Genomic DNA, 27,834 nt, shown 5'->3' with positions numbered 1-27,834 from the left:
TAATTACAAAATGGGGCTGCACTCAACCTTAATGCACACATCTTCAACCCAACAACTTGAAATTGTAATGATCCGAAACATTTGGAAGAAATGGCCAAGGTAACTCCTGAAATCATTTCTATTTTTAGAGCAGATCTGTTTAGAGAGACCTGATCACCTCCTTCATTCACCCATCTTTTCTCCTTAAAAAAAAAAAAAAAAGTGTAATTAAAGCTGCTTATTTGGGGAATACCCTGGAAAGCCCCCTTCTCCAGCCAAAACAGTGTTAAAACTACAAACCTTACAGAACATATTACAGAAGTTTGGCAGTAGGGTGCTGATGGGCCTTTTCTGATTTTAAATAAAATGAACTTCGGAATGACTTACAGATTTAAACATTTCTTTTCCTATAGGATAATGCAACATATTGTATTTCTTCCCCTTCTAAGTGTGAACAAGAAGGGAATTTGTATGACTTGGATGGATTTCCTACACCACAAACTTAGAAGTGGGGGAATGTCTAAATCTCTTACGACTTGTGAGATGAAATGCAGCTTAAATTCACAGCGCTGTAAGGAGGACCAGACTGAGAATCCATAACTAGCTGTGGGCCCGTATTTCTGTTCCTTCATTTCCCTGGGCCTCAGTTTCCTTATCTGTAAAAATGGAGATAATGATCTGCCTATTTCCCAGAGCTGCTATACGAGAGGATCCAATAAGGTGATATTTCAAAGGCAATTTTCAAAGTATAAAGTGCTATAGAAATGGATATGATTGCTATCTGTAAAATGGAATTTTCAGTAGCAAACAATCCAATTTATATCTTTCTTGCATTTCCTCTAAACTTTTATAACAATTCCAATGTATGTTGCAGAAACTTACCTGGCACCCAATAAATAAATCATGGGACACAGTACAGAATACTATGCAGCCATTAAAAGGAGTCAAGTAAGTCTCTCTGTCTGTCAGGTATGAAAAGGTGGGTGGGGATACGGGATGGGCCCTGAGGACTTTCCTTTATATACAATGCAATTCTGAGCTGCTCGGCTTTTCTACGATGATCATACATTACCTATGTAATCTTTAAAATTGAAGGAAAGGAGACAGGAAGGGAGGGAGGGAGAGAGGAAGAAGACAAGATAGGAAGGAAGAATGGATACTAAGTAGGTTTCCTCTATGCCTAATACCATTCTGTACTGTTTGAGTATTTTATACTGAGCCTGCATGCCTCGTATAATTTTACAAAATGGAAAGAAAGATGGGAAGGAGGAAAAGAAGAGAAAGAGAGAAAGAGAGAGAGGGTAAGAGATTAAGGACCTGTGTTTTATACCTCTTACAGTTACATGCAATGTGGTTCTTTTGTGCTTAATAGGTGTTGTTTTCATCATTTAAAAGAAATTTAAAGGCAGGAAGAAAGGAGGGAGAGAAGGAAGGAAGGAGGGAAGCAGGGCAGAAGGAAGGGAGGGTGGAAGAAAGGAAGAAAGACGCTTACCTGAGAGCTGGATTCCTCCAACTTCCCACCCCGTGCCACTGTGGGGTCCAGAAGGAGAATTTGCTTCACGAATGACCAGATCTGGTCTCCAAATCCTTACGTTTGATGTGAAATGGAAAGAGCAAAACGCAGGAAGGCTCATTATCTGCTGGCCGTGCCTCAGTCACCTTTTTTTTTTCTTTCTAGATCAACTCAGCCTCTCTGCTCTTAGCTTTATGGGGCTTACTGACCAGGGCAGATCCTCTTTCTGTGGCTTGCAGTACGTCATGGGGCTGCTTTCCCGAGCATGAAATCAGCCCGAGCAAAGTTCTCAGGTTATTACATACCTGCAATTACCCATTAATGTGAGGGCCCTTTCCCAGTGCTCAGCAAGGATTATCTTCAGTTGCTAGTTGATTATCACTTTAATTAAGTTGGATATATTAAACCGGTATTTGCTCACTTAACTAAGGCTCATTTCACTTTATTGAGAACTTGGGGGTGGGGGATGGTGTTCAGACCGGTGAGCAGAAATCAGAGGCCAGGCAAGGATTAACATGTTCACATCTCACCCCGTCAGGACGACGGGGCCAGCTTTTTACCCTCACCACGGATCCATTCTTCAAAGTGCTTTGAAAAGAGATGTACAGAACTGGTTTTGTGGCCTTCTCAAGAGAGGGATGTAGTTTTGTGCTCCAGAAGGTGTCATTACAGCGCTTTGGAATGATGGAAATACCAGCAAATCCCATCAAGCTTCCAGGGATGATCCCCGCCAGGCTCTGCACTTCCAAGGTCAGGGCCCTAAGTTCAGAGGGTACAATGACACAATGACTTGCTCAAAGTCATAGGGACGATGAGAGGCAGAGCAGGAGTTACGACGACGGAGGGCTCCTGGTTCCCAGGCCAATGCACGGTCCTCTCCCTCTCACACCTCAAATGGAAAAATTCAGTTTGCTAACAGACTGAGTCAACCTGCTATCTTCAGGCCAGTGGCTCTCCGCAGGGGAACGGGGAAGGAGGCAGTGTATCAGAATTATCCGTCACTCACCCCCCAGCCCAGAAACTGTTCGTGGTACGGCGGATGAGAGCCCAGGCTTTCCTGAAAGATAGATTAGTGTTTGATTCTCAGTTGTGTGACAGACAGCCAGGCTCTTAACATCTCTGGAGCCAAAAAGTGTCCTCATTTGTAAAAGGTGGCTAATGCCACTCACCTCATATCCCTGTGAAGATTACATAGGACATTCGGTGCAAAGGGCTTAGCCCAGAGCCTGGCAGGGGTCCCGGTGCCCCTGCTCCTACCTAGAATGCCACTGTCTTCTCTTCCCACCGTGCACAAGGCTAAGCTTTTGTGGCCTGCTCCCCACATGGTCCACACAGCTTACAAGGGAGCGTGGGGCGATTGTCAAGTGTCATCTTAGCACTTCCTTGGCACTGATTTCTTTTTCACGTCAGGCCCGCTCATTGGTCTGCCTCCCCCCTACCCGCATAACCCGATGAGCTCTGGAAGGACAGTAACTCCATGTTACTCAGTGGCTCACACGCTGCCTGGCACATAGAGAGCGCTCATTCAATATGTATTAAATAACTGAATGCGTGACTATGCCTTTCTCCCCTACTCAAGCGTGTGCTTACTGGGGGACAGGGAATCGCATCTCTGTTCTCCTCGTGCCCTGCCCCAGGAGTTGGCACAGCGCCCGGCACTTGGTAGATGCTTTGTGCACATTTGTTGAAACTGAAAAAGAATTTAGAGGAAAACTTATTCTTATGTACTTGGATATGGTAAGAAAATTCTCTGGGGGTGCCTGGGTGGCTCAGTCGGTTGAGCGTCCAAGTCTGGATTGTGGCTCAGGATGTGATCTCGAGGTTCGTGGGATTGAGCCCTATGTCGGGCTCTGCTCTGGCAGCATGGAGCCTGCATGGGATTCTCTCTCTGTTCCTCCACCACTTGCTTGCTCTCTCTCTCTCTCTCTCTCAAAATAAATTAATAGACTTAAAAAAATTCTCCGGAAGGAGACCCTGGTGAGAAGGGTTGATTCTAGAAAAGGAGACTGAGAGGTCTTGGATGGGAGAGAAACTTACATTTCTCTGGATATGCTTTTCTTCTGTTCAAATTTTCATCATTTGCAAGTGTTACTTTTTCAAAAAAAAAAAATACTATGTTTGTTTATCTATGTTTTAAGTCCAACACGGTGCAGGGCACCTGGCTGGCTCAGTCAGTAGAGCATGCGACTCGTGATCTTGGGGTTGTGAATTCGAGCTGCATGTTGGGAGTAGAGCTCACTGAAAAATCTGACGCAGTGCAGCTGAAATGATTGACTGGAAAATGAAACGTGCAGAAAAATGAAGAGGCTGGAGCCCTTTGGTTGAGAAAGAAAATGTCACCCGAGGAGGGAGGCTTTCAGTGGGTATCTTCCATCCTCTGGAAGATTAGAAGGAGAAAGTTGAGCATCTGTTCTCTGAATGTACAGAGAGAAATAGGAAACGGACTGAAATTGCAGCGGGAGGTGTGAGTTAAACATAAAGAACTGGTTACTGCTGACAGGAGTTGATAAACACCAGAAAAGGCTGTCACAAGATGTGATGAGCCACCCATACCCAGAAACTGAAAGGTCTAGACAGCTCATATGGCTTTACTGATTTACTTGTCCTCCCACAGAGAGAGAGGGCTGAGCTTATGAGACTCTGTCCCCGTTTCTGACACTAGAAGAGACCTTTACTCTGGTGAAGGTCCCCGTTGTCATCATCCCCTCTTCCCTTCCTGGGGTGAGCGTCCCACCAGGCCAGTTTCTCAACTGGGAATTTCTCTGGAAATTTCCATGCAACATGGCCCTCACCCGCAAACCAGCTATTGAGTTCAGGTCTCAACTGCAGATACAGTGAAAGGATCCGATGCTCGGGGAAGAAATCACCTGTGTTGGGGACTTGCTAAGAGATTTTCAAGGACAACTTTGATTAGGTCCGCTTGCCACCTTACACGCTACCATCCAGCTGACTCCCTGCTGGCTCTCATTCCCACCCTACCTTCGTACGTTTGCCACACGTGTGGGCAACATGGTGATGATGACAATGACGATGGTGTCCATGTCTAGTGTTTTTATGGTATAGATGAGATAATATCTGTAAAGCACTTAGAGCACTGCATGGTACATAATAAATTTATAAGTCTTGGCTCTTATTCGCTTTTCTTCTGCACCTTGCTTTTCAAGCTCAACAGTATTCGTTTAGTCAAGAACGCTTGGCGGTCGTAAGATGCTGGGGCTTCAGCAGTGACCCAAACAGATAACCTCTCCCTCCTCACAAAGTTGACGTGCAGGTGTTCCAGCCACAGCGCTGTGGTCAGCGTGCCAGGAGCAGAGCAAGCCAAGGGGACAACAAAGAGCAAAGAAGCAAGAGACATAATGGAGGGCCAAATCACACACGCTCTGGTGGGCCATTTCCAGAACTTTGGCTTTACCCTGGAGAAATGGGGAGGCAAGCCGTGCAGAGTGTTTCAAAACTTGTGACTTCAAAATAACATCAGCCTTGCAGAAGAGTTGTCAGAAAAATCGGTTGTTAACATTTTGCCACATTTGCCACATCCCTTTTTACGTTTATTTCTGAAATACTTCAGAGTAAATTGCAGCCATGGTGCCCCTTTACCCTGAACACCTCAGCTGGCGTTTTCCTGAGAGCAAGAATAGCTTCTTACATAACCACGGTATAATTATCAAAATTGGGCAATTTACCTTGAGGTAATATTACCTCCTATACGGTCCACGTTCACATTTAGCCAACCGTCTCACTAATGCCATCTTTCATGGTCTCCCCCTCTGATCTGGGAGCAATCTAGGATGACAAGCTGCTTTCGCTGCCATTATTTTTTAGTCTCCTTTAATCTGGAAATATTCCTCAGCCTTACGTTGACTTTCATTACATTGACATTTTTTTGAAGTGTATGCCCCTGCTATTTTACGGAATGTCCTTCAATTTGGGCTTGTCTAATCTTTCCTCAGAGTTCAGGCTATGCGTTTTAGGCAGGAATAGCACAGAAGCGCTGTTGTGTCCGAGAGACATCGCATCAGGACACACAGGATGTCACTCTGTCCCCTTATTGAGAATGTTAACTTTGATAACTTGGTTAAGATGGCATTTGTAATTCGTAACTGATGTGTGGAAAAATACTTAGAGTCTGTGTAAATATCCTGTCCCTCCTTCTTTTGGGGCCGCTGTAACAAAATACCACAGACTGGGTGACTTATAAACAATAGACATTTGTTTATCACAGTTCGAGAAACTGGCAAGTCCAAGATGAAGACACCGGCCAGTTCAATGTCTGGTGAGGGCCCACCTTATGGTTCATAGATGGCCATCTTCTCCTTCCATGGCAGGAGGAAGGAGGAAGGCCTCGGGGATCTGTTTTGTAAGCTCTCCTAATCCCACGCAGGAAAGCTTCACTCTAGTGATCTCCCAAAGGCCTCACCTCCAAGTACCATCACACTGAGGGTTAGGATTTTGACATACAAACTTTGGTTGCTTTGAATTCTATTGACCATACCGCAATTAAAAAACAAAACAAAACAAAACAAAACATGGCATTGCAAAGAAAGCCCTTCTACAGCCTGGTCCTTGTGGATTTCTCCCGCTCCATCCCCCACTGCTCTCCTTCCTCAAATCCTACACTTTGCCCACAGCGAAACTTCTACAGTTCCCCCAAATATTCCATTCTCTTTTATTCTTCTGTGCTTTAATTGTTCCTTTTGCTTAGAATATTCTGTTTTCAATGTTTATTTATGTATTTTTGAGGTGGGGGGGGGACACAGAATCGGAAGCAGGCTCCAGGTTGTGAGCTGTCAGCACGGAGATGGACTTGGAGCTCGAACCGACAAACCGTGAGATCATGACCTGAGCCGAAGTCAGATGGTCAACTGACTGAGCCACCGAGGGGCCCTAAGAGGATTCTTTTTTTAATGTTTAGTTTATTAATTTTGAAAGAGAGAGAGAGAAAGCATGAGCAGGGGAGGGGCAGATATAGAGGGAGAGAGAGAGGGAGGAGCAGAGACAGAGGGAGAGAGAGAGAATCCCAAGCAAGCTCCACGCCATCAGCTCAGAGGCTGATGCGGGGCTTGAACTCACGAACCGTGAGATCATGACCTGAGCTGAAATCAAGAGTCAGATGCTTAACTGGCTAAGCCACCCAGGCACCCTGTGCCTAGTATATTCTTTTCACAGCCTGTCCCCCCTGCACCCCTTGGCCACCTAAAAATTTCCTACTCATCCTTCAAGGGTCAACACAGCTATGTTTTTCTTCTGGGAAGTCTTCCCTGAGCCATCCCTTCTCTTTGCATCCCATCCTGGGTGGAAATTATCATTCAGGCCATTGTGGCCCCCGCGTTACTCTCCTTCGGTCACCTTTCTGGACTCCTGGGAGAGATAAAAGTCCCCTTTTCGGGTTCTTTGTGTCCTAATGTATCAAGGGTAATGATTGGCCCTTGATACAAGTTGATGTAAGTGGAGGCCCAGTGCTGGAATCCTTGGGACTTAACAGTGGTAGTAGGATTTCCAGGAGAGCCAAGGCTTGCTCAGACCACCCCGGCGATATAGGTAGGCCAGAATTCAAAGGAGCCTGGGGCACAGGGAAGTGGGAGACAGGCTTAGTTAACGAAAAGATACAACTCAGTTGAGTTTGGGGGCATCTGTAAGACTATACCCTTTCCCTAAGTGGCCACCAAATCTTCTATAATTTTTTTTTAGAAATGTTTATTTCTTTGTTTTGAGAGAGCGAGCGAGCACAAGTGGGGGAGGAGCAGAGAGAGGGGAAGAGAGAGAGAATCCCGAGCAGGTTCCGTGCTGCCAGCACAGAGCCCGATGCGGGGCTCAAACCCGCAAACCGTGAGATCATGACCTGAGCTGCAATCAGGAGGCGGACGTTCGACCGACTGAGCCACCCAGGGGCCCCTCACCCTTCTTCTTGTGATGACGTGAGATAATTAAATGCCTAGTGATGAGACGCAGTGAGGTAAACGATGTAGGCATTGCTACCCGGGGTTGGGGGCTACTGATCTTGTCAGGATTCGTCAGGAGGGATCACGTGCCTCTAGACTGTAGTTGACCATGGGTAACAAACTGTGGAAAGCAGAACTGAGGATGAGGAGAGACACCGGTACTGTGATTCATAGAGAGGCAGCAGTCACTCACAGTAGCCAGGAGAGGGAGATGTTTGGCATTTTGTGGGTTGCACCGTGATCTTGGTTTTGTCTGCACTTGGACAAAATTATGAAGCAGCCTTCTTCGATCTTACTCGTCCTGGTCTTAGGGTAACCTTGGCAAACACTGATGTTCTGTAAGATTGTTCATGCCCAACAGGAGAATAACAGAGTCTACCTGTGGGTACCAAGCCAGCTTGTACTCCGGCTCAGCTGCGAGCCTCAGACCACTTCCTGGGTGACAGGGGCTGCTTCCTTTCTTTCTCTTTTGGCCAAGGACACATGAAGTCCAGCTACAGGACATTACTCCATGATACCCAGATTTCCCTACTACCCATCAAGATGGTTGTTTGGAAAACACAGTCTGTAGCCGGGCGGGGGTTAGTCCCTCCTGCCTGCTGCAGGATGAACTGTTGCATTCTCTGATATGCAAGTGACCGCACAGGAAGAGGTCAATATAGAAAGATGGGGAGGTTTGCATCGGCCAATGTAACACAAGCCATCACCAGAAACAAGTATCAGTAGCAGGTCTTAAAGTCAGGGGCCTAGACTATGAAACCCAGCGAACAAAATCATGTCCCAGGATCCAATCAAGTCTGTTCTAGACAAGCAGGTGGCTTTTTCCTTTAGCTTAGTCGCAAACTCTTCTGCTTGCTCTGTATTATTATTGACATAAGTGTAACAAGTAATATTTGCTGTAGCACAAACTCTCCCTTGGCTGGCTAGGAGGAAATCAAGGGCTAGGCAACTGTCTGTGACAACACTAGCTAATGAATCTAGATGACTTTGTTGGGCTTCCAGAGCAGAAGTGTGTCATTTATGACTTCTACTAGTGGCAGCTCCACGTGTAGGCGTAACAAGGGAATCAATTATCCCTCTTGCGAGTTCTCTTGAATAACCTATCTTTGCCTCGTTTGGGAGGCTTCTGGGTGTCTTTCTCAAGGTATAAGGCTGATAGCTGCATAAGAAGCAGTACTCTAGTGAAGCACAGATTATATTAGCAATAAAACTATTATTTACCACTATAGGAATAAGCCAATTTGTGTCTCTCGAGATAGACAAATCCCTCTAGTGGAGGTAAACAGTCCGTGCAGAGCAGGTTGAAGAGGACCGACCATTGCAACCAGAAGATCCTCAATATCAGGGCCCACTCTTGATCGACTAGGACTTGCTGATAAGATTATAAGGGCTTCAGCGGCAGCATTTTGTTGATGTGAGGCCAAGGTCCAATTTTTATAAGACTGCCGGTCGGGGTTAACACTGGGAAGGAAACAAGTACCAGAAGGGACCTGTAAAAGGGAATCTACCTCCTGAGGTGTTGAAAAGAACAGCTATTAAATTTTTGTCAGCAGGGATAGGTAGGGGGTAACAGAGCCAGCAGTCAGTTCAATTCAGGGCAGTGGTTACAGAAAAAAACACATAAGAGGGTTTGGTGTTTTTCTTAAGAGGCAGAAGGAGACCTGAGGAGGCAAAAACAATCGGATGGAGACGAGGGATGTCACATTAGTGTTCTAGAGGGCATCAAAATGGAATAATAAGCAAGATGTGCGGAAGAATGAGGGAACAAAATGAGTGCTGAAGAATCAGAAAATTAATCTTGTTCTGTCGTCTTGGGCAGAAGCTGCCCACCTGTGAAGTCAGCAGCTTCTGGAGGATTCCTAAGAATCCCAGGCTTACGATCTCCAGGTGGAATGTTTTTCTCCAGCCTTTTCCAGAAGACAAAATACCCAGCTTGCAGAGCATGCAGAGGCTGTTTGGGTAGATATTTGGAAATGTGGCTTGCACCTGTTGGCGATAAAGCCGGAGGGATGGTATGAATGTCTCGCATGCGTTAATCATACCTGCTTATAATAAGGGTAGAATCTAAGGCTGGGGTGGGGGGGGACAAGGGGTGAATTTCCCAAACACTTAGGGCTTATTATTTCACTAATCACTTTCTAAAGTTTATTTATTTATTTTTGAGATAGCGAGCGGGCGGGGAAGGAGGAGAGAGAGGGAGAGACAGGATCCCAAGCAGGCTCCACAGTCAGCGGAGAGCCTGACATGGGGCTCAAACTCACGAACCTTGAGATCATGACCTGAGCTGAAACCAACAGTCAGATGCTTAACCGACTGAGCCACCAGGGCACCCCCTCATTAATCCTTACTAATTCATGAGATAACTCACCAGACTGAGAGGGGTTGACCTTATAGACATGAAAGCTAGCGGTAATACTTTAAGCTATAGAAAGTTTTAAGGTTTCCGAGAGCTTTGTTAGTTCTACAATCGGAGTTCCATTTATTCTCTTTACTTTTCATGAGGACTTTGGATGATAAGGACAGTGTTCTGGGTAAAAGAGAGACATTTACAGAGCTCCTTAATAACAGTGCTGGTAAATGAGTTTCTCTGTCGCTAGAGAGATAAGTTGGAATGCCCCAGACTGGGGAAAAAAATGAAATCAAGATTGTATTTTTGCCACATTTAGGGCCTGTTATTGTGTTGAATCGTGTGCCCCCAAAATTCATATGTTGAAGTCCTCACCCCCAGGACCTCAGAATGTGATTTTCTTTGGAGACAGGACCTTTGCAGATACAATTGGTTCAGTTAAGATGAGGTCATCAGGGTAGGCCCTAATCCAATATGACTATAGTGTCCTTACAAAAAGGAGAAATTCAGACACAGACAGGGAAACTAATGCGAAGAAACACAGGGAAAGGCAGCCATCTACAAGTCAAGGAGAGAGGCCTGGAACAGACCCTTCCCTTACAGCTTCAGAAGAAAGCAGCCTGGGGTACCGGGCTGCCTCAGTGAGTAGAGTCCGGGACCCTTGATCTCAGGGTGGTGGGTTCGAGCCCCATGTTGGGCGTAGAGCTTCCTTAAATCAATCCATCAATAAGTAAGTAAAGAAGAAGAAGAAACCAACCCTGCCCTCATCTTGATTTCGGACGGCTTGCCTCGACAGCCACGAGACCAACCCATTTCTGTCATCCAAGCTACCCAGTCTGTGGTACTCCATCACAGCAGCCCTAGCCCACTAATATAGGGCTGCACTCTCTGAGAGGAAACGCTTTAACCCACCCTGAAAACAAACAATAACCGGGCATATTTATAGCCCATTGAGGAGACATTTGTATAAAGCCTATTTGGAGGTGTTCAAAGGGCCCTCCAGGCTTTGGGTCATGTCAATGACCCACTTGACAGTTTAAGCAAGATGATGCTGTTAGCTGGTACGGCATGTTTTGACACCTTTATCTTTTGGCATTTGGTAAATCTAGGCGCAGACGACCAATGAGGCCATCTGAGCTGATTTAATTTCTGTGATAAGTTTCTATTTTAAGAGTAAATTTAAGCCTGTGAGAGCATATCCAGCTTGTCAGTTTGGGTTTTTGTTTCTCACGGATGAACAATTAACAAACGTAGTTGAATCAGCGTTCCTCAAGGGAGCCTCTACAAGGTCTGTGCAGCGTATGGATAGGTGCTTGCTGTTTTTTGTTTGCTTGTTTAACAGAAGCCAACAGTTATGGGGTTTCCTTTCTCAGGCAAAGGAAGGAGGCCGGGTTCATAGCGTTGCGGCAACCTTACGAGAGGTAGGTAACAAGCTAAAAGGTGGTGAGCATTTTTTTTTAATACAAAGCATGAAGAGCTCTGAAGTTTAGTTAGAACTAGCCTGGCTGAAGTTTCCACATGTTTACCTGCTGCTGTTACGGCTCTTAAACCAGGGGGATGTTAAAGCAGGCGTGGCTGCTGGGTCTGACGAAAGACCAAAATAAGCAATGGGCCTCTGATGAGGGTCTCGGAGGAGGAGCTTGTACAGCAGGACCCCGGGGGGCCTGGTCATGCTTTTTATGAACAAAAGGAGAGGTGGGATTGTGAATCTAGAATTCTGAACAATTTTGTGATAACGTTGTTATGTAGGTCTTTGTGCTTATACATAAATATGTTTCTTCTACCTTGAAAAATATTTGATCGTTGAAATATATTCATGTATCACCTAGTCCTGGTCTACCTATGTCATAGTTCAGGCCGGGTCATAGTGGGTTGATGAGCACACAATAGGGCAGTCTGGGTGGGGCCTGGGTATACATACAGGCTTACCACCTGGGACAGCTCAGACACCAGAGAAGAGCCTAGATGAAGACATCGGAAACCCACCTTCGTGGCGAGGCTCCGATCCAGAGAATTACCAACGTCCATTCACCCACCACGCAAGCAGTCTGGTCAGAAGAACAAGGTAATGGGAGGTGGGGTGGATGAGACACACAGAACAAGTAAGAGTGATCACCGAGCTAGGGCTTAGAGGTGAAACTCTCTGAAGAAGACTATTTCTTTACTATCTCTTTATTCATTTAGCCTATTTGTTCCAAAATGAGCTGGAGATAGCTTACAAGGACTCATTCAATATAGTAATCTAAAAGAATCTTAAAGAAATACATAGAGGGCCAACGGATAAGGGTACTGAGCAGTTAAGCTAGTCCAGAAGCCAGGTAAAGATCCAGTTCTGACACTGGGTCTCAGGACAAACTAGCAGCAAAAGGGAGCATTTAAACTAGGGGAGACAGGGTTTCAAACGAGACAGTGGGCCTGGGCTTGGAAGGGAAAGTAGCACTTGTATGAGGGGGGATGAACTAACAATATTTCGGGCCAGGGTGAGCACTGATACCTTTGTGCCTAGAGCACACATGGTGGGGAGGAGCCTTGGGGATTGAATGGGGCTGGAGGGGACTTAGCAAGCCACATGGGGTCCTGAACGCCCCCAAAGGAGCAGGACTGGGCTCCATTGCAAAGGCTCAGCAGTTTACACAGGCCCTAAAGTGTGAAAAGCTGAGATATGCCTTAGAAAATGTGTTGAATAATAAGGTAAGTGATGCATCTCAATGTGACTACATCTAAATCCATAGGTATGGCAACAGAGATAAGTGTCTTTAACAAGGGTTACCTGGTTACTGTGATGGAAGAAGTCTGTGACACCACAGAATAGGAAAAAGGGAACTACGTGGAGGTGCCAGGGCAAGAAAGACTTCAGGAAGCTCCTAGTTAATAATGGCCCTTTTTATTTGCACCTGTGCCGCCAGGGAAGGTTTTCAGAGGGAGAGATACGTTCCCTGACACTACATTCATGTGTCAGCACAAGGTATTCTCAGAGTGGATCAGGAACCCATGGGAGGAAGGAGCCATGATGCTTCCACTGTGAGGCGTGGATGACCTAACAAGCTAAGGACTCCCATTGGTGGAAGCTGGCCAATGGCTGCCTCCTTCTTAACACATCCTCGGTACAAGAGCCAATGTGCTTGATTCCCACCTCGGCACCCACAGTATAGGGGAGGACGGTTAAGAGGAGTCTGGATGGCCCTCGAAATAGTGTTCCCTGTAAAACATTTCAAACTCCAACACTAAATCCTGCTCTAGGGGATGCAACATAGGGTGGCAGAAGTCATCCCTGATAGCACTATGCACACGTCAGCACAAAGTGCTTCCTGAGTGGTTCAGGGACCCAAGGGGAGGGGTGGGGAGGAGCCATGATGCCTCCTTTGTGACGTCTTGACGACCTAGAAAACTAGGGACTCCCATTGGTGGAAGCTGGCCAATGGCTGCCTCCTTCTCAATCACATCCTCAGTAGAAGCAGCCAATGTGCTGGCTTGTCACATCAGCACCCATAGTACAGGGAAGGACTGTTAAGAGGATCCGGATGGCCCTAGAAGGTAGGGTTCCCCCTACCACAGAGAGCTCACACACTGAATCCTGCTCTAGGGGAGGCAATGCAGGGTGGCAGAAGTCATCCCTGACATCACTATTCACAGGTGAGCACAAGGTGCTCCCTGAGGGGCTTTTGGCGCCACGGGGGGAGGGGGGGCGTGGAGCCATGATGCCTCCTTTGTGACGTGCTGATGACCCAGAAAACTAAGGTCTACCATTGGTGGAAGCTGGCCTATTGGCTGCCCTTCTACTTTGTCACCAACACTATCAGCAACCAATGTGCTCCTCACCACCAGATGCTTTCTAAATCATAGGGTCAAGCCATTAGGAGGAATAGGGGTGGTCTTGGAAGGTAGTAGTCCCATTTCCACCAACTAGACCTCATCTTTGGTAAAAGACCTGCACGGGTAGCATTTGTCATCCCTGATATCACTATTCATATGTCAGCAACAGGGTACTCTCTGAGTGGCAGAGGGATCCATGGTGGGGAGGAGCCATGATGCCTCCATTGTTGGGTGTTGATGGCCCTGCAACTAAGGCTTCCCATTGGTGGATTCTTCCCAAGGGCTGCCTCCCCCTGCATCATATCCCCTGTATCAGCAGCCAGTGTGCTTGTTTACCACCCCAGCACCTCAAATCATAAGGTCTGGCCATTTAGACAAATAGAGGTCGCCTTGGAAGGCAATGCTCCCCCCATGACACCTCCACCTCCACACAGTACAATCCACCCTGGGGAAGGAATTCAGAGGATTCCTGAAGTCATCCCTAACATTACTATTCACATGTCTGACCAAGGTTCTCTCTAATTGGCTGAAGGGACCAATCAGGGGTAAGAGCCAGGATGCCTCCACTGTAGGGTGTTGACTGGCCTCTGATTACATATTCCCATTGGTAGAAGCTGAGCCAATAGCTACCCTCCTACTTAATAATAGAGTCTCTCTGCCAACCACAGTGGGGGTTTGTGTCAGATCTAAAGGTGAAAAGGTCTCTCCCCCATTACCACTCCCCTGAGTACACAAAAAGCCTAAGTGGGTTTTAATGAAGGGATTATTATATCTTGAGACATTAAGTGATAAATGTCGCTGAGAGTTTGTGGAGTAGGAAAGACAGTATTGAACAAAATGGGAAAGTAATTTTTAAACCTTTCCACCTAATTATATGTAAATGTATATAATATATGATCTATATAATTTATATATTATATAAACATATAATGTAAAAACATTGCCAGTCAGAAAAGGTATGGGTCTTTTCCTGACCCCATTTGAATCTGTTGAAAGGGATTTTAATTTCCTTTTGGGATATATATATGAACTGGGTCGTGGTTGCTATGGAGATCTCAAAGCTCATCCTAACTTCTCCGTGGTTATGTCTGAAATTATGTCTTTGGGGAGATTCAAATTATGAGAATGAGGACTGTGGGTGTCTGCCTCTCAAGATGCCACTTGTTATCAGCTACCCTCATCTACTAAACTAGAAAGACTCATAGATTCCCAATCTTAATAGATGATTACATTTCATAGTAGATCTTTTATCCTGTCAACCATCCTGAATAACACACCAAATTAATTTGGGGGCATAAATGGATGTGCTTTTTAGGAGAGTTTGGCTCTATTTTCAGCTGTGAATTATGCATTAGTAAGAATTATTTGGACAGCATTCATCATCATTTCCGAAGTTAATGAAATTCCATTACACTTCAGTACATTTTCATTTCACCCAGTGGTAAATTAATTCTCCCTCACTCTTTCTGTCTCTGTCTCTTGCTGCTCTTTTGCATCATTTACAGTAGTTACAGAGTGGGAACAGGGGGAGGCTTCCTAAGTAGAATAAGTTAAATAAGGGCCAGGAAAGACAGATGTTACTGATTCCCTCTATAATGGCGATGTGCTCTATAACTCAATGCCAAGATGAGCAAGGCTGCTTGTTTTCACAGCTGTCCCTGCTGTTTCCACTGCTCAAGAATTCAGGGCAGGGTCTGGGTTCTGGGACGTAGCTGGGCTACAACCTAGAAGTCTGGCATACATCTCCTCTGCTTAACACGCAGCTCACAAGTGTTGTGAGCTGCCCGCAGGCAGTGCGTGCCACCCAGTCACATCGATGAATAGATGGCTTGACCTGGGGGGGCTCCGTGGGCAAAAGAGAGGGCCAATAGCATTGCCAGGTCCAGCTTTGCCCCACCCAGGAGAAGCGAACCTGGAGCTCTCCTAGGTGCTGGATGTTCACCTTTCATTGTCATTGGTCTCATCCTTCCTGGTCCCACCCTACTTCCAACCTAGTCATGGCTCAAGCCAAATCCTGCTCCCACAGGTCCCCTGCCCAGTGGCCAATAAATCCCTTCTTCTGTCTGGCTCTCTGGCAACTGACCAAGGTGCACCCTGGAAGCTGCTTTGACCCCCACTCACAGGAGGCTCTGCCTGTTTCTAGACTCTTCTTCCAGCTAATAGTACACAGGTTGAACGGGAATTCTGGCTCAGAACTCAGAAAGAGCAGGGTTGGAGTGCCTTGGACTTCCATGGGAACACTGCCAAGTTCTGTACCAACACGAGTCCTAGTTTCCACAGCATGAAATGGAGATAATATCTCTCACAGACTCATTATGAGCAAGATATGAGATAATGTATGGGACAGTATGGAGCTCGGGGCCTAAAACGTGGTAAATGACTGTTATTATGATTATTACTGGCTCATTCTAATGATGTTCGCTGACTGCTTTCTGATTTCCTGCACCTTTTCCCTTCAGTTTGCTGTTATGCACAGCCTCCCGCCCATCCCCCACGAGGCTTAGAGGGGGAGTGGGGGGCACTAAAGTATGGCAGTTCCAGCACCACTCACACTAACCCCCCCAGCTTCCCAGTCTAAGCCCGTCTAGGCCCACCCTAAGCAAACCATTTGCTTCCTTCTCCATTCTTCCCTTTCATAAGTTATCCCAGACAGCTTTGCTTACATTGACTATTTGGAGGTTGGCATTCTGCCTACAGAAAGTGAGGGAAGGGTAGGGCTTCTATCTGTTCCATTCAGCCCAACACTGAACCCTGTCAGGCACTGTGCTAGGCAAAGAAATATTTATCGAGCACCTGTTCCGTCTCGGGCACCACACTAAACACTAAAGATTTCATGATTGGCAAAGTTAGACATGGTCCCTGATCTCACAGAACACCGTCTACTAGGGGAGGAAGAGATTAATAAAATAGACATGTTAATGATTTAACAACTCCAAACTAAGATAGGTGCTCCCAAAAAGGTGCTCACCTTGTTACCATAAAGGTGAAGCAGCTCATGAAGCTTCGGGTCAGCTTTAGGGCTCCTCGTCTGAATAGGCCCCTGTAAGTGCTGGGAGATGCTGGGAGTCAGAGTGTTCTAGATGGAGAGAGATATAGATATGAAAGTCACCCTCGAGATGATGCAGGGCTTGGAACAAAGAGGAAGGTCATCTCCAGAGTGTTTACTGATTTAATTATGTAAGTTAATAGGTGACATATTATCAACTTGCAGCCTTTGGGCAGATGTGTGTCTCATCTAAGAAACAGGATGGAACCTTCGAATCATTTATAGAGGGAAAGGGCTCCAAGTTCCTAAATATCAAAACCATACAAAAACAAGTCTGTTTCCATGGGCGAAAAAGTCCTCAATCAATCAATTCTGTCAGAGCAATTAGAAATGATCCCAGACAGATGGATTGTTTTCTGGTCGATGGTATTCGGCCAAACTAACCGGAATGAAATCAACCAGCTGGCAATCCCATTGATTGTACAATCATCGGTCATTTTTCTAGTCCAAAAAAATGACCTTCACATGAGCAATTCAGGCATGTAATAACAACACAGACTCTTGCTTATGTACCGTAGTCATCGCTTTGGATTACCCTTCAGCTTGATTTAGTTGCCCTGTGTAACACAATGTATATTTATTCAGATTATTTGGTGTTCTCTATTTCAATTAACTCCAGACAGGTCCCCTCTAGAGGTAAAAGACAGCAGAAGTTTATCTACCTACATTAACCAAATTGGCAGGTAGTCAGGCAAACAGAACCATGGCAACCTCTGTCTAGAAAGCTGCCCAGAGCTCACGAGCCAGGAGGGTGATTTGAGTCAGGTGGAGATAAGAGCGTAACCTTGACTGTAATTCATAGTTGTCAGGGAAATGGCAGAACTGGGGAGGTGCCCTATTCTTGCTGAAAGCAGAAGCCATTAATGTGGGGAAGTAATTAGTATTGATTGAGAAAGGTACAGTAAATCCTGGGACCACGTGCATCCCCTTATCAGGAGATGGTTTCCAAGGGTCACCAATCCCAGGAAGCTCAGATTGTCGTGACTAATTTGGAACTCGGTAAATCTGTACATAAACCTGAGGAGTAAAAGGCTGCATGATGCAGTCATTAGAGGGACCATTGAATTCGACCTGGCTCCCAGAGGCTCTGCAAGAGGAGAATTACACCAAATGGTCACAAGGTCTCTCCCTCTGTCTCTCTCTCCCTCTTCCTCCCCCCCCCCTGCCCCGCCAATTTCACAAACTCCTCCCTACTAAAAACAATCTACAAAAGTGATCAATTTCTTAAAATTGAAAGGAGACATGTATTCTCCAGAGGGGCACCTGGCGGGCTCAGTTGGTACAGCATGCGACTCTTAATCTCAGGGGTTGTGGGTTTGAGCCCCTTGTTCTGTGTAGAGATTACTTAAAAATAAACTCTTTAAAAAAAAAAAAGTAGGTTTCTAAAGTATGTAATTCTAATAGAAAGAATGTCAAATAAACTCCCCACCTTTGGACCAGGCTTCAGGCTGAGACCAGGAACTTAAGTGTTTCTCCAGAGCTCATTTCATCCTGGAATGATTTAGTCACTACATGACACGTGGTCACTACTGTTTTTAGCTATTGCCCCGGTCAGGACCCTGCTTATAACAATACTTTCTTTCACCCTGGACAAGAAAAAGTCCATTCTAGACAAGAGACCAAATTAGTACACATTTTCATCCTGCTGCCCTTGAAGATTTCTCCTCTCACCAGCAATGTAGGAGAGGTGCAAATAGTTTTGTTTTTGCTTTGTTTCTATTTGAACCATCCCGATCCGGTATGCGGTGGTGTCTCACTGCGGCTTTAATTTGCATTTCCCTCATGACTAATGGGGTCAAGCATCTTTTCATATGCGTATTTACCAGCATTATGCCTGACACATAATAATTGCTACCTGCCAAGATTTCAGGTGGTTTCTACCCTCTTCTTCCCAAATGCGCGATTTTTAACCGAGGCCATCAAGAGACCAGATCTTACCTCCCCGCTGGGGGTTTTAAGTAGCTGTCACGTGCTGTAGGAGGAAGGCCTTGGGGAGCCAGGGAGACAAAGGGGTGTCTCTGGGAAGTTCTCAAACATCACACCTTGTAAGGGAGCACAGACTGCTGGTAGTAAGAACTGTCCTAATTCTAAAAGTTCTTTGCAGTACTAAAAGTTCTTCCCAATTCTAGCTTCTCTGGATTAAACACACACACACACGCACGCACACACGCGCACGCACGCGCAGTTTTCTCTTTTTAATTAAACAGTTGTTTCCGTCAGCTGCATTGGAAGGTGGCTTGTAACCAGAACTGCCCATGCCGGGCTGGCTGCGTTATTACAGTTATGATTCATATCAAATGAGATGAGAACATTTACTATCTTTACAGCCTCCCTTCACACTCTGAAATCAAGTCTCTATAGTTTCTCATTTCTTTTGCTGTTTAACAAGAAAAAAGCAACTTGATTCTTGAAGCCTGGAACCTGATTACATTTTGACTCACTCAATATTTATTGAGTATCTAAAACATGCTAAAACTAGGCTAGACAGCTGGGGGGGGGGGAATTTCATGAAATATGGACCTAATCTCAACCCCAGGAGGGCAACCTGTGGTCAGTATACCTTGGGCTTATTTCAGGAAACAGCGGAAAATTCTGCTGGTCGTCCACGCTTGGTACATGGGGCCGAGGCATGAGGCAAGGCTCCTTAAAAAAAAAAAAAAAAAAAAAAAAGTAGGCCTTTTTCTTTTTTTGATGACCCTCTGAACAAAGTTTCCTTTAGTCCCGACTCACTTCCTCATTGTAACAGCATTCTGTGCTTGTGTTTAACTATTTCCTGTTCACATTTTCCAAACGGCCTTGTTTCTTATTCTCTGCCTTATCAAGAACTACAGGGAGACAGCATAAAATGTTATATAAGCCTTAGCCTGTATTCTTAGCCTAAAGAACCTAAAGAAGTCAAAAGGGTGGGGAGAGGTGGGGCAAGAGTAACATTACTATTGTGAATATTTTGTTCAACTTACAGAACTATGTACCTAACAGATGAGAGATCGATGACAGATAGATGCTCTTGTTTAAGGGAGCTCTCCACCTAATCGATAATTTAATGGAAGTTGGACGAGATTATATTTGACAGCAAACACTGGAAGGATGTCCATCCCTTCCAGTGAATAATTCTGTGCATGCTTGTGTATTACTGAAGAGAACTTCATGTGAGCGAGGAAGGTTTGAATCACCTACACAGTCAGTTCTTAATTACCCATGTTAACAGAGGGAAGCAATTGCTCTGATAAGCTGAAACAACAGATAATCAAAAATTCTTCTCCTTAATTAGTCACCTGTCCTCCTACAGTCTGTCTCCCCCTCCGCCCGCGCCCAGCAAACGTTTTTTGTTGTGAACCAGGGAAAATGTTTTCCCGGGGTAATCTCTCCCCCTACAGGCAACTAGCCTACCAAACTGGTCGATCAGTTCCCCGAGGAGAGGCTCCTACACTCGGGGGCTGGCGAGGAGCGACTCTTCCTCTAGCTGGAAATGGGCACGTCCACTGGCCAGCGTGCACCCGCGCACCTCCTGCTTCCGGTACTGGCGCATCCGGGAGGCCAAGGGAGGAGGCGGGACCGGGCAGTGATCAAGGGCTGGGAAAGTCAGGGGGAGCTGGGAAAGTCAGGGGGAGCTGTGGGACTCTGGGTAAACTGCTCCCTGAGCCTCAGCTTACTTAGTTGTGAATGGGAATCACAACGAATACCTCATTGACCTTTTGTCAGACGTGAATGAGATAATGCAAAGCCCCTGGTGACGTCAGCCATTTTATCATTATCATTATTATTATTGACTGTGCCAAGAACAATTATTACAAGAGTAAATGGATCCCCTCAACTAGGAGCTGTGAGCTTGCTGCAGGTGATTTATTATAATCGTACTAAAAACTTCTGATTGTTGAGAACACATTCTAGCAGATGCAGGTTACTCCGCATTAACCTTTGCTTTCATTCTCATTCTGATAACCCTGGCCGGCAGAGGAAAAGGTAAGATTACACCTGGTGCCCTGGGAGCCCCGGGCACGCCCCCAAGGGTGGGAATGTCTCTCCGGAAATTGAGATTCCCTCGCTGGGAGCCTCAGGGGGTCCCGATGAGCACTTCATTCAGCACGGAGCTCCCTGTAGCGCTTAAAGCTCCGGGAAGCGGGTAAGCGTCCGCTTCTCCCGGTTTCCGGTCAGACCACCCTCTCTTCCCCACCGGAATTACTCAGGCTTCCTTTAAATTTGTAAATATCGTTCATTACATCTCCAAACCTTGCTCCCGGCCTGGGAGCTATTCTCTTCGGAAGGTGATTTTGCAAATAATGTAACCTCATCCATTCTGGGTGGACTTTATCAGACCAGCTTTCGGAATTCTGGGACCCGTCTACTGTCACCGCTGCCTACGTTAACTACCTGTGTGACCTTGGTCAAAACACTGGTCCTCTGTACTATGAAATGGGTTGCCCTAGAAATTCTCTGAGGCTGGTTCCTTCCTGCTGAGACCTTCCAGGGTTCTAGGATTCCAGTCGGGGAGGGGAGAGCGTGGAAAATGACACGCACAGGCACAATTTGAAGGAGGCCCGAGATGGCTCACGTGTACTTAATAATACGGCCCAGAGAAGCTGTTCTCCTAACCTCATTTTAGGCAAAGGGAGAGATTGGCCTGCGGAAACATCGCAAGAGTTAACGTATCTGTGAAATCCCATATATTATCTGATCACTAACATGATTTCTGGTACTTTTTCCCTAGGCCTCCACAGAGGGACCAGACCTTGCCCAGAGGCCATGCTCCCTTTCCTCACTAGGTGGCAGCAACACTTAGCTTTGCCCAATAGAAAAAGGGTCCGTTGTCCCTTGTAGGACTAGCTCAATCATCTAATGTTTGATTGGGGAGCATCCCCACGCCTTTCGTTTCGATTTCTGCTTGTATTTTCCTGAACAGCTAGTAATTGAAAATAATGGGACCGATTTCAGGAGGAAATCCAGAAAAGAACCAAAGCGGTAACTGAGTAGGACCCTTTAATTTGTACAGGGTGAAACAGCTCTGGCCAAGGTCCTACAGGTAGGTGAAGTGGCAGACTAGGAACTAGAACTCAGGTCACTTAAGTCTCAATCCCAGTCTCTTCCACGCTCCTTCTTTGGGGAGGTAAATATGCCCAATGGTTTCATTTAGCAACTGTACGCCCTGAGGCAGATTGGTGAACCTCTCTGGACCTGGAAGGAGTTCCTCATCTGTAATAAGGCCGTAATAATAGTATCTACTTCCTAGGATTTTACAAGAATTAGGGACCAGGAGTGCCTGGCTGCCTCAGTCGGTGGAGCATGTGGCTGTTGATCTCAGGGTTGTGAGTTGAAGCCACAAATTGGGTGTAGAGATTACATAAGGAAATTTTTTAAAAAGGAATTACAGACCATGTGTGGAAGGGACAGAGAAGCACGTCACACTCAGGGAGATGTATCACAGGCAGGTGTGTCACACACAGGTATGCCTGAAGACATTTTGTTCCACAATTTCCCACAGCGGAGCCTGATACAACACACTATGTACACAGTTTTCCTTCTCCCCACACAGGGCAGTGCATGCATTTAAAAAAAATTAATGTTTATTTTTGAGTGGGAGAGAGACAGAGCATGAGTGGCGGAGGGGCAGAGATAGAGGGAGACACAGAATCCGAAGCAGGCTCCAGGCTCTGAGCTGTCAGCACAGAGCCCGACGCGGGGCTCGAACTCACAAACCGCAAGATCGTGACCTGAGCCGAAGTCGGACACTTAACCGACTGGACTGAGCCACCCAGGCGCCCCAGCGCATGCATTTTTTAACATAAAGCAATAAAGCTAGCCTCAGGAAATCAGGAATGGGAGAGGATATTCAAGGCCTCTTTCAAAGCTAACCGTCTCCCAACAGTCTCTGATTCCGGTATGGAGGTGAACTGTGTCTAACTCCAGTCTCTCCCATAGGGAAAGAAGGACGAGGCGGCTGCTGCTTCGGTTATTACCTTCACCTCCATCACTCACCCGCTACGGTAAGACAACGGTAAGACCTGCGACAGTGGCGCAGGGGCTTGCTCACAAGACGAATCTCTGAGTACCACACCCAATCTAGTTCATCTGACTCCGTTTGAAACATGCAGAAGACTATCAGATCCGAGGACATCAACACAGGTAAGCCTCAACTTTCTCCTTCCAGCGCGATTGATTGGGGGCGAGAGCACTGCATTTGTAAATATAGTGAAATTGTTCTTAGGATACACACTATTGAGTCTCTCCAGAGAGCCTAGGGCCGGGCTGGGTCATGTGTGGCCTGTTAGAGTCCTAGAGAGTGACTGGAGCTAAATTAAATCCAAACGATGATAATGCCTGACGTTGATAAAGAGTCTACACGTTTATACAATGTTTTGTCTACTCTTCACAAAGCACTTTGGGATTGTGGTCTCATTTGATCCTGGAAACAACACTGGAGTCAGCGTGGCAGATAAGTTACCATATCATAAATGAGAGTATGAGAGGCAGGACAAGATCAAGCACAAAGATCATTGAAATCAAACACACACGAATTCATATCACTGTGTGCCTCTGGGCAAGATAAAAATATTTCTTTTTTTTTTAAGATAAAAATATTTCTAAGCCCCAACTTCCTTATCCACAAAATGGGGATGATAACAGTGTCCACTTCAAGGGTTGTTGTGAGGATTAAATGAGATGATGCATGATGCATGGAGGCAAAGGGTCTTGAGTCAAAAATGTCCCTTATCTTTCTTCAATCAGCGACAGTTTGTTGGCGACAGAAATCAGAACAGGCACCCCAAGCCCAGTGGGCCAAATGTTCAAATTCAAGCACGCAGACACATAGATCTACAGTTAGATTTTTCTTTGTGAAATGGCAGGCTTTTCTTCAAAGCCCAAATCGCCTTTTTTTTTTTAATTTTTTTTCAACGTTTTTTATTTATTTTTGGGACAGAGAGAGACAGAGCATGAACGGGGGAGGGGCAGAGAGAGAGGGAGACACAGAATCGGAAACAGGCTCCAGGCTCCGAGCCATCAGCCCAGAGCCTGATGCGGGGCTCGAACTCACAGACCGCGAGATCGTGACCTGGCTGAAGTCGGACGCTTAACCGACTGCGCCACCCAGGCGCCCCCCAAATCGCCTAAATCGCCTTTTTGTTCATGATGGGAAATTCACAAGTGAATCCCCAGCATTTTATTTGGTGAAGTGCTTGGGACAGTCACACCCCATGTGAGGCTTTGTTAGATTTTAACACAGAAACTGTTTGTCCTGTTCTGTATCGTCATGGTCACTTCTGCTCCAAGACACTGAGTAGGAGGAGGAAGTCAGAAAAGGGCCAGGAAAGGACTAACACTGGCAAGGGGTGGGAAAGGAAGTTTCAGGCAAGAGTCCCAAGTTCCTCTTCTATGCCTCGACAGAACGCTTAAACACTTATTTTCCCAATGATATAGCCTCTCATCACTGGGGACACACAAACACAGTCAACTGGTGGTATTTCTCTGGAAAGCAATCTGGTTTGAGAGCTCTTTCTGTGTTTCCTTCCATTTTTGAGAACATATTCCAAGGAAACCACCCCAAAAGGGGCGTGAGGGTGGGAGGGTGGTAAGCTATGGAAGATTTTCCAAGCCCCACTGTTTATAATGGTGACACACTGAAAACAACCCACATGTTCAATAATGGCAAAGTATCTAAAAAAGAAGTAGAGTCTACTGACCAGATGGAATGTTCTTTGGGCAGTAAAAGGGTAAGTACTGGGTCTGTGTTAAGTGAAAAAAGGAGATGACAATGTGGTATAGACACAAATGTTGCAACTATGTAAACCTGAAGTATAACATGGACATGAATATAAAGGAAGGAAAATGTTTAGTGGCTAGAACGTGTTCATTCAGTTGTGTATAGCTCTTGCCACTTTATAGACCTTGTCTGGTTTGATCTTCATGGCAACTAATCATCTTGTCAATTTCCACACACAACAACGCCCCGCCCCGTGCCAGGATTCTCATCCGGATTGTGTTATGATGGCATTTTTTAAATTACTGTTTTCGAAGTTTATTTATTTTGAGAGAGACAAAGACAGTGCAAGTGGGGGAGGGGCAGAGAGAGAGAGAGGGAGGGAGAGAGAATCCCAAGCAGGCTCTGCGCTGCCAGCCTCAGGCTGTGAGATCATCGCCTGAGCCGAAACCAAGAGTTGCATGCTTAACCAACTGAGCCAACCAGGTGCCCCCTTTTTTATTACTTTTTAAATGTTTATTTTCTTTTCTTTATTTTTGGGAGAGAGAGAACACATGCGCACATGCAGGGAAGGAGCAGAGCAGAGAGAGAGATTCCCAAGCAGGCTCAAACTCTCAGCCCAGACCCCGTGAACCGTGAGATCATGACCTGAGTGGAAATCAGGAGTCAGATGCTCAACCAACTGAGCCACCCAGGCACCCCGGAAGCTAAGTTTTAAATCTCACCCTCTCAAAATCGAGTGTCTTTGAGCTCTCAAATAAGTCACAGTTTTGAGTTTTTCTCTTTCTGGTGCTTCTGAGAATCCCAGCTCAGCAGGCTCACTCCAAAGTATTCCTTAGCTTGTTTTGAAAGGTATGGTGCAAAATGCCACCGGAGAAAAATATAACTGACTTTTCCTATTTTAAAACAATACACAATTCAAAATATTATGTTACTATCATTCATAGTTCCATGAATTTTGGAGACCATACTGAAAGTGCTTCCTTTCTACCACACCCAGAGAATTGGCAGAGATGACGGGGAGTGGGAAATGTACTGAGAAAGAATTTGGAACCATGCACAGATAGTGTAAGTGAAAAATGTTGAAATTCTGTGCTGTGACATCCCCAAGGCTGAAGGGAAACTTGAATCTGCTTTGGTTTCAGTTAGCGTTCCAACAACCTTATGGTGGAGGAACTATGTCCCCTGAGTGCGAGCTGTCCTTCGGGGCTGGGTGGAGTGCAGTGTTGAACCACATGACCTGGGTTAGCCCCAACAGACCTGAGGTTCTTCAAGGCCCTTGTCTTTCTCCTAAGAGAACTGTTCTCTTCAGGGCACCTGGGCGGTTCAGTTGGTTAAGCATCTGACTCTTTTTTTTTTTTTTTTTTAATGTGGTACCTATTTTTTTAAGTTTATTTTGAGAGAGAGAGAGAGAGAGAGCACGCTGGGGGTGAGATCAAGCCCTGTGTCAGGCTCTACATTGACAGCGCTGAGCCTGCTTGGGATTCTCTCTCTCCCTCTCTCTTTGCCCCTCCCTCACCCACGCTTTTCCTCTCTCTCTCAAAATAAATATTAAGAAAAAAAAGAGAGAACATTTTCTTCTTGCAAGATCTAATAAGGCCGTGTCCATTTGCAAGAAATGAGAAGAGTGCGAGGATCCTACTGGCTACAATCTATGTTTGGGCTATAGCTACTCCTGCCTTGTGCCTTCTCTAGGAGGACATGTGCCTGCAGGCAGGGGACAGGGTCTGTGACTGCAAGAGGGAACAGACCCTACCCTGTCCCCTTCTGAAACAGGCCTTCTCCTCCTGTACAGCAGGGGGAAGCAGAGAAGAAAGGAGGGTGGGGAGCAGCGACACAAAGCGTAGTGATTCTGTGAGGCTTCAGTATTCTGGTTTACAAGATTTCAAGTGTATGAATGATTCCTGTGTTCGTCTCCCCCCAAACAAGCCTCTTTGTTAGACAGTTAAGCACAATTATTATTCTTTGCATGAAAATCTGATCTCTTGTCTCTGACTGCAAACCCCTCTTCCAGCATCTGAGCTCCAAAATGCTTATTCTCTTGGTCTCCTCGTCTTTATTATCCTATCACCTTGTGAAACATCTCTAGCCCTCTGGCCACAAATGAAAACTTATATAATGACAGCATTTCTACCAGCACCAATTTTCTTCAAATGAAGAAAGCGTCGAATTACCTATTCCAATCTGCACCGTGTGCTACATTATCATTGTTAATAGCATTCGGCATTTTAGGGGATAATTCTACTGGCCTCGTGGCGTAATTGGCAAGCATAAGTGAGACAGTGTGAAAAAAGCATGTAACTCAGTGTATATTGAGAATGGAACCTGATCCTTTATATCAACAAAACAGGTTTTTTTAATAGGTAGTATTTTATTTTATTTTATTTTATTTTTTTTAATTTTTTTTTTCAACGTTTATTTATTTTTGGGACAGAGAGAGACAGAGCATGAACGGGGGAGGGGCAGAGAGAGAGGGAGACACAGAATCGGAAACAGGCTCCAGGCTCCCAGCCATCAGCCCAGAGCCCGACGTGGGGCTGGAACTCCCGGACCGCGAGATCGTGACCTGGCTGAAGTCGGACGCTTAACCGACTGCGCCACCCAGGCGCCCCTTTATTTTATTTTCTTAACGTTTATTAATTTTTGAGAGACAGAGTGTAAGTGGAGGAGGGGCAGAGAGAGAGGGAGACACAGAATCCGAAGCAGGCTCCAGGCACCGAGCTGTCGGCACAGAGCCCGACATGGGGCTCGAACTTGCCGTGAGATCATGACCTGAGCTGAGGCTGGACCCTTAACTGATTGAGCCACCCAGGCGCCCCATCAACAAAACCGTTTTAAGCAACTGTTATTATGCTCATTTTACAGACGAGGAAACTTAGGGTCAGTATCGAATAGCAATTAAGTGGTGGGACTGGGACCCAGGCCACCACACCATAATGGGTAAAGGGGAATGTTTGGGGACTCAACAAGTTAGCCAATCTGTTACTCTGCTAGCCAGTCAGTTACTAAATTTTGAAAGCTTATATAATGACAGCATTTCTCCCAGCACCAATTTTCTTCAAATGTCATTTCCTCCTTCTATAAACAGGCTGCGCACATCCCTGACTCACATTTGAACAAAGTCATTTCACATTTTGAGTTTTCTTTCCCCTGCAGTCAGCCCTATGGCAATGCCACAGGCCTGGGGCCAAATGCCAGCTCATAGTGGAGGATGTGTGAATGCCATAGGCGAAGAAAATAGCATGAGACTAACTGACAGTGGTCCCCAAAGTGCAATCTTACCCAGAGTTTCCCCAGCAGGCTGTGGATTAAGACATAAATGACATATGGAGATGTCAGGCCTGCTGTGGCCCATGTTCCTGTCAAGTGCGCACACTGGGTCATTTTTAATCATGCAAACGCCGCCGAGCAGGCTTCCCAAATATTTCTACAGAACTAAAATTGAAATCAGTGTTTTATTTGTCACACCTTCCTTCTGAAGTCAGACTCATCTGCAGTATCCCA

At 45.9% G+C, this 27,834-nt stretch overlaps 2 protein-coding genes and 1 long non-coding RNA gene across 7 annotated transcripts in view; 1 reads left to right on the top strand and 2 right to left on the bottom strand.

Moving 5' to 3' along the window:
- Positions 1–2,213, bottom strand: part of ADGRG4 (adhesion G protein-coupled receptor G4) — a 101,328-nt gene extending 99,115 nt beyond the window's left edge. For 3 of the 5 annotated variants that reach the window (XR_008289871.1, XM_053201740.1, XM_053201741.1), the window contains exon 1: positions 1,472–2,212. The gene's annotated coding sequence lies outside the window, so the exon portion shown is untranslated. Of the gene's footprint in view, positions 1–1,471 lie in introns of all 5 variants that reach the window. The other 2 variants (XR_008289873.1, XR_008289872.1) reach the window with 1 other exon arrangement.
- Positions 2,214–11,688: 9,475 nt separating this feature from the next.
- MAP7D3 (MAP7 domain containing 3) overlaps positions 11,689–27,834 on the top strand; it is a 54,973-nt gene continuing 38,827 nt past the window's right edge. Inside the window, exons 1-2 of the mRNA XM_053201734.1 lie at positions 11,689–11,843; positions 22,554–22,757. Coding sequence (XP_053057709.1) covers positions 22,721–22,757 — 37 coding nt within the window. The 5' untranslated portion in view covers positions 11,689–11,843; positions 22,554–22,720. The remainder of the gene's footprint in view (positions 11,844–22,553; positions 22,758–27,834) is intronic.
- On the bottom strand, positions 13,555–20,064 carry LOC113597813 (uncharacterized). The gene is made up of 3 exons (XR_008289870.1): positions 19,368–20,064; positions 19,198–19,280; positions 13,555–16,667 (listed from the first exon to the last, which is right to left on the bottom strand). It is a non-coding gene; the product is annotated as an uncharacterized LOC113597813 (long non-coding RNA).

Source organism: Acinonyx jubatus, chromosome X, assembly GCF_027475565.1.
Source record: "Acinonyx jubatus isolate Ajub_Pintada_27869175 chromosome X, VMU_Ajub_asm_v1.0, whole genome shotgun sequence".
Lineage (NCBI taxonomy): Eukaryota > Metazoa > Chordata > Mammalia > Carnivora > Felidae > Acinonyx > Acinonyx jubatus.
Note: the sequence above shows the minus strand (reverse complement) of the source record. Positions and strands in the feature narration are given on the sequence as shown.